The sequence below is a fragment of the Entamoeba dispar genome, genomic scaffold (assembly GCF_000209125.1).
Source record: "Entamoeba dispar SAW760 scf_1105229459701 genomic scaffold, whole genome shotgun sequence".
NCBI lineage: Eukaryota > Evosea > Mastigamoebida > Endamoebidae > Entamoeba > Entamoeba dispar.
Window position 1 is genome coordinate 325,642 of NW_001853824.1, and position 4,943 is coordinate 330,584.

General features: G+C 26.4%; 2 protein-coding genes across 2 annotated transcripts, besides 5 other annotated features; both read right to left on the minus strand.

Annotated features, from left to right (window-relative positions):
- Positions 1 to 375: 375 nt before the first annotated feature.
- Positions 376 to 1,056, minus strand: EDI_093810 (methylene-fatty-acyl-phospholipid synthase, putative; the record flags this gene model as incomplete). Its single annotated transcript, XM_001736284.1, has 2 exons — positions 376 to 601; positions 665 to 1,056. The coding sequence occupies 2 exons, from the start codon at positions 1,054 to 1,056 to the stop codon at positions 376 to 378; spliced, it is 618 nt and encodes a 205-aa protein (XP_001736336.1).
- Positions 606 to 645: a sequence feature (AT_rich).
- Positions 1,057 to 1,688: 632 nt separating the features above from the next.
- Positions 1,689 to 1,711: a sequence feature (AT_rich).
- A 771-nt stretch (positions 1,712 to 2,482) lies between these two features.
- Positions 2,483 to 2,558: a sequence feature (AT_rich).
- A 158-nt stretch (positions 2,559 to 2,716) lies between these two features.
- Positions 2,717 to 2,762: a sequence feature (AT_rich).
- Positions 2,763 to 2,950: 188 nt separating this feature from the next.
- Positions 2,951 to 3,091: a sequence feature (AT_rich).
- Positions 3,092 to 3,100: 9 nt separating this feature from the next.
- Positions 3,101 to 4,942, minus strand: EDI_093820 (long-chain-fatty-acid--CoA ligase, putative; the record flags this gene model as incomplete). Its single annotated transcript, XM_001736285.1, has 1 exon — positions 3,101 to 4,942. One exon carries the CDS (start codon positions 4,940 to 4,942, stop codon positions 3,101 to 3,103), a length of 1,842 nt encoding a protein of 613 aa, XP_001736337.1.
- Between the last annotated feature and the right edge of the window lies 1 nt (position 4,943).

The following is a 4,943-nucleotide window of genomic DNA, read 5'->3' on the forward strand; positions in this document are numbered from 1 at the left end:
AATGAAGGAAGTTTTCAACCTAGAAGTAGTTGTGATGTAGTTGTTGGACCAATTGTTTTCATGACATGCAATATTGTTTGTTATAATAGCAAAAGAATGTTAGAAGTAAGAGTAAGTGAAGAAGGAGAAATGGGATGGATAGGAATCTATCCACATCATCCAACAACAAGAAATGAAGACTACATCATTTGTACACCAATGAGAATGAATTATCCAATAGAAATGAATATAACAGAACTTAAAAAAGGAACTTATGAATGTCGTTATTTTAGCAAAGAATCAGGAGATGGAATGTTTAGTAAAAGTTATCATTGCTCAGGTTCAAAAATATTAAACATAGATTAAAAAAAAAGTGAATTTATTATATTTCTTAATTTACTCTTCTTTCTTCTCATCATGTTGTGTTTTTTTATTGGAATAAATTAAAATAGTAAGTGGTTGTTCTACAAGATATGAGAAGATGCAATAAACGACAATTGACCAAATTGAAAGAATTAATCCAGTTGATGAATAATAATACAAAGCAGAGCTAATAAACAAAAGAGCACCACCAAAATACATTGGGTGTGGAACAAATCCAAATGGGAATGAAGTTATCATTCTAGTTATTAATATCTTTTTGTATTTAATTAATAATTAAATATACAACTAAACAATAACAAACTCATCGAAAAGGAATCCAAAACAATCACCTTCATATGTTCCTTTAAATCCAAGTCTATAGAATGAACTAATAGAAAGAATCCAACCAAAAATTTGAATAGGAATAGCAATAATATTAACTAAAGTTGGAATAGAACTAAGGAATGAATCAATAGCTGGAATCATTGGAACAGCACTTGTACATGCCATATAGAAGAATATATTTCTAATGATTTGCATACTAATAATAATACACATAACAAATCTAAATCCATTTTCTTTATTTCCACGGAACATTTGTGAAATCTTATGAGTAAAATATTCTATATGAGCAAGGGTATTCCATACAGCAGGTGATGCAAAGATAAATAATGCGGAGAGAGTAGCGTATTGATCCATAACAAATTCTAACATAGTGCTCTTACTGATAAAATAAACAGTTTCTCGAGTTTATAAAGTTCGACAGGACATTTTTTCCTAAAAAAAGTTGAAACAAAATTCTAAAGACTTCCAAAGAATTCTTAACAGTCAAAAACTTTCTTTTTGACCTTTTTGTTGGTTTTAAAAAATTAATTTCATCGTAGTTTTATCCCTTCCGAAAATCAAATAAAAGAATAAAATAGAATACTAAAAGTCATTAAGTATTTGTATGGCATGCTGAAGAAGTTCTGTTATTATATATTATTATATCATTACTGGGTTCACTTATGACCCAAAATTAACTGTGATTTAGAACCTCTTTGAAAAACATAACTTCATTAGTTGATAAAAGAACCTTATTTATATCCTATTACAAATAGTAAAGAACTTCTGCAAATGAGGTAAGTGTAATACTTTTGGTAGTTTAATGAATTAATGGGATAAAAAATAGACTATAACTTAAATAATAACTTACAAATGATTCAGGTTTTATATCTATTTATTGAGTGTTTGTTTTCCAATAAATAATTGACTGAGTTAAGTACTGTATTTATATCTTAGCATATAAAGAAAATTATATGGGGATGTCTTGTTGTTCTAATAACTTTAGTGTATTGGTCTAAGTCAATTAAAAAATAAATTTATATTAGAAGGTATTTTCCAATAGAGGATGTTTAAGAATTTTTACCTTCATCAAGAAACAGAAAAAAAGATTAGTTCAGAATTCAACTTCTTTTTAAATGTCTTTTTAAATAATACTAGTTCAATTTTTTATTGTTTAATCCACTCACTTTTTAATTACAATGTATTATTTTAGATTTTATCAGTTACAATTAAATTGTAAATGCTCTTGGAATTATTTTGCTTGTTGTCATGTCTTTTATTTTTTGCTTTTACTTTCTATGAAAGAAACAAAAAATTTCTTTCACTAATTTTCTCTATTTTTAAGTAACAATAGAAGTTAAAATTATGCATAACTACTTATTGATTGTTTTAAATCTTTTCTCATTCAATGACAATTACGTCTGAACCTAAACAAATAAAAAAATAATTCTTTATTCTATAAACTGTTTTTGACACAATAATTTAAATTGGTTTTGTGAGGGCATAAGTTAATTAGTAATTCTCTATTCATTTTTTTGTATCTATTTAATGTATATTCTTAATGTTAGTCAAAATTTATTTTTCTTTCAAATAAGCTCTAAGCATAGTATACTTTTTTAGTAATTTTTTTATTAAACTGGGTAAGGTAATAAAGTGGATACTTGGATAAACATATAGAATAACTGAAAATAATTCATTAAATGAATGTGCATGTGTTAAGCCTTAGATACTTCTCAAATTTTAAAAAAAAAAGGATTTCCTTCTCTACATTTCATACAGTTTTAAAAAATAAAACGGAGAAATTGATAACTATTTCATTTATATTATTTATATTTTTGATTAATTTTTTATTAGCAATAATATATTTAATATATGTTATACATAATAATATACAATTAGATACATCATTAAATTTGTTGTATTTTTCTTTTATAAAATTTCATTTTCTTAACCCAATATAGTAATTTATTTAAATAGTACTAGAATCCATTTTTCGTTTTTGATTTATTATTTTTTAATCTATTTTTGAACTTCCTTCTAACTTCTTATCAAAATAAATCATATAACTATTATTATTATCATATAATAAAAAAAAAGTTATATCTTCTTTTCAAAACATTTTCCATTTCTAAGTATTAAGTATTATTTTAATTATATCAATTTATCTTTTAAACACATTGTCTGTAGACTCCCAACTAGTTTTGTTTTATAAGGTCAATTGTTTCAAATAAATCATAGAGTTTTTTATGTCTTTCATTCTGTCTTTCAACTTGTAATTGTTTTCAATTTAATTTAAAACAAAATTATTATGAATAATTTTGAATAAAGATGTTTTTTTTTAAAATATCCTAAAAATTAGAGAAAAATATATTTTTAAATATTTTATTGTTAATTTCTTGAATAAAACCAAAAAAAAATATTTTTACTATTTGATTCAAAGTTCGTTGTTGATCACTTCATTCCGTAATTTATTTAAAATGTCAGCATATTTCTTTTTAATTTGAGGTCTTCTTAATTTGAAGGATGGAGTTAGTAAATTATTTGCTTCACTAAATGGAGTTAATTCAATATAAATATTTCTAAGAACTTCATAACCTGGAACTCCTTTGTTTCTAATATGGTTTTCTAACTCTTTCATTACACACAATTTAACATTTTTTCTTTCAATAAAGCTTTTAAGGTCTTCGTCAGAACTACCATCATATTGGCATTGTGTTTGAAGGAATTTAATAAATTCAGTTTTCTCTGGAACTATTATACCAACAATGAAAGTGTCTGTACTTTCACCATAAATAAACACGTTTTGAAGTAATGGACAAAGCCCATACAAATTTTCTAATGGTTCAACAGCAATATACTCTCCTTGTGCTAACTTAAATAAATTCTTTTTTCTATCAATGATACTAATTGATCCATCATAATTAATTCGTCCTACATCACCAGTACAGAAATATCCATCATCTGTAAAAGATGCTTTAGTCATAGCTTCATCTCCATAATACTCCTTAAATATTTGCTTCGCTTTAATTTGAATTTCCCCAGTTGGTTCTTCAGCATGAACATCATAATCCATATCAGGAATACTAACAAGTCTCATATGACAATCAATGCAAGGTGATCCAACTGATGTATGGTTATCGTCATGAAGACCTGGAGCTGCAGTACAAAACCCTCCAAATGATTCAGTTAAACCATATCCTTGGAAAATCTTTGCACCAGTACAGACTCTTAACCATTGGAAGAGGTCTTGTGTTAAAGGAGCAGATCCATTTAAAATAACATCTAATTGACCACCTAACATTTCTTTGATTTTATTGAAGATAATAGCATCCCAATTAATCAATGTTGTTGTATTATCATGTACAGCACGACTCTTGTAATAGTAAGCAACTTTATAGACAGTATTTGCAATACAAGAAGCACTAACAGTTTCAATAAATTTGTCATAAATTTTTTGAAGTACTCGTGGAACAGTAATAAGAAAAGTTGGATGAAGGTGTTGGAAATCATCCACAAGAGTTGGAATTCCACCAGAATTAAATCCAACCGCACCATATCCATATACAAATGATAATACAATTTGTTGATCATAAACGTGGGCTGATGGTAAATATGAATAATTAATTTTACCTTTTAAAACAACGTCTTTATCAAAATATCCACAAGAACAAAAAGACCATACAGCATTATTAATAGTTCTATGAGTATGAACAACTCCTTTAGGATTTCCTGATGTTCCTGAAGTAAAAATAACAGAATAAGTATCATCAATAGAAGGAAGGTCAATAGCAACTGGATGATTTTGTCCAAAAGTAAGAATTTCTTCATAAGTAATAATCTTAAGATTTGATGGAACATCTTCAAGTTCTTTTTCAGTTAATTTATCGAATGTAGCAAGTTTTAAACTAGGATTTTTTTCAATAAGTTCAATCCCTTTACTTATGGGAGAACAAAATAGATATTTTAATTCTAATTTTTTGACAATATAATCTAACGCATCAATACCAAATGTCCCATACATTGGAATTATGATAATTCCTTGTCTTTGCATAGCAAATTGAAGAATATACCATTCATATCTATTTCTTGTCATAATACCACATGTATCTCCTTTCTTTAAATGTAATAAATTAACTAGTCCACCTGCAATAGAATCAACAAGTTGAATAGTCTGTGGTCCATTTAACCATTCATAATCACCAAATCTTCCATTAATCTTATGTCTATATCCAAAGACAGGTTCTTCTGGAAATCTATCTACACGAGCCTTAAGCATT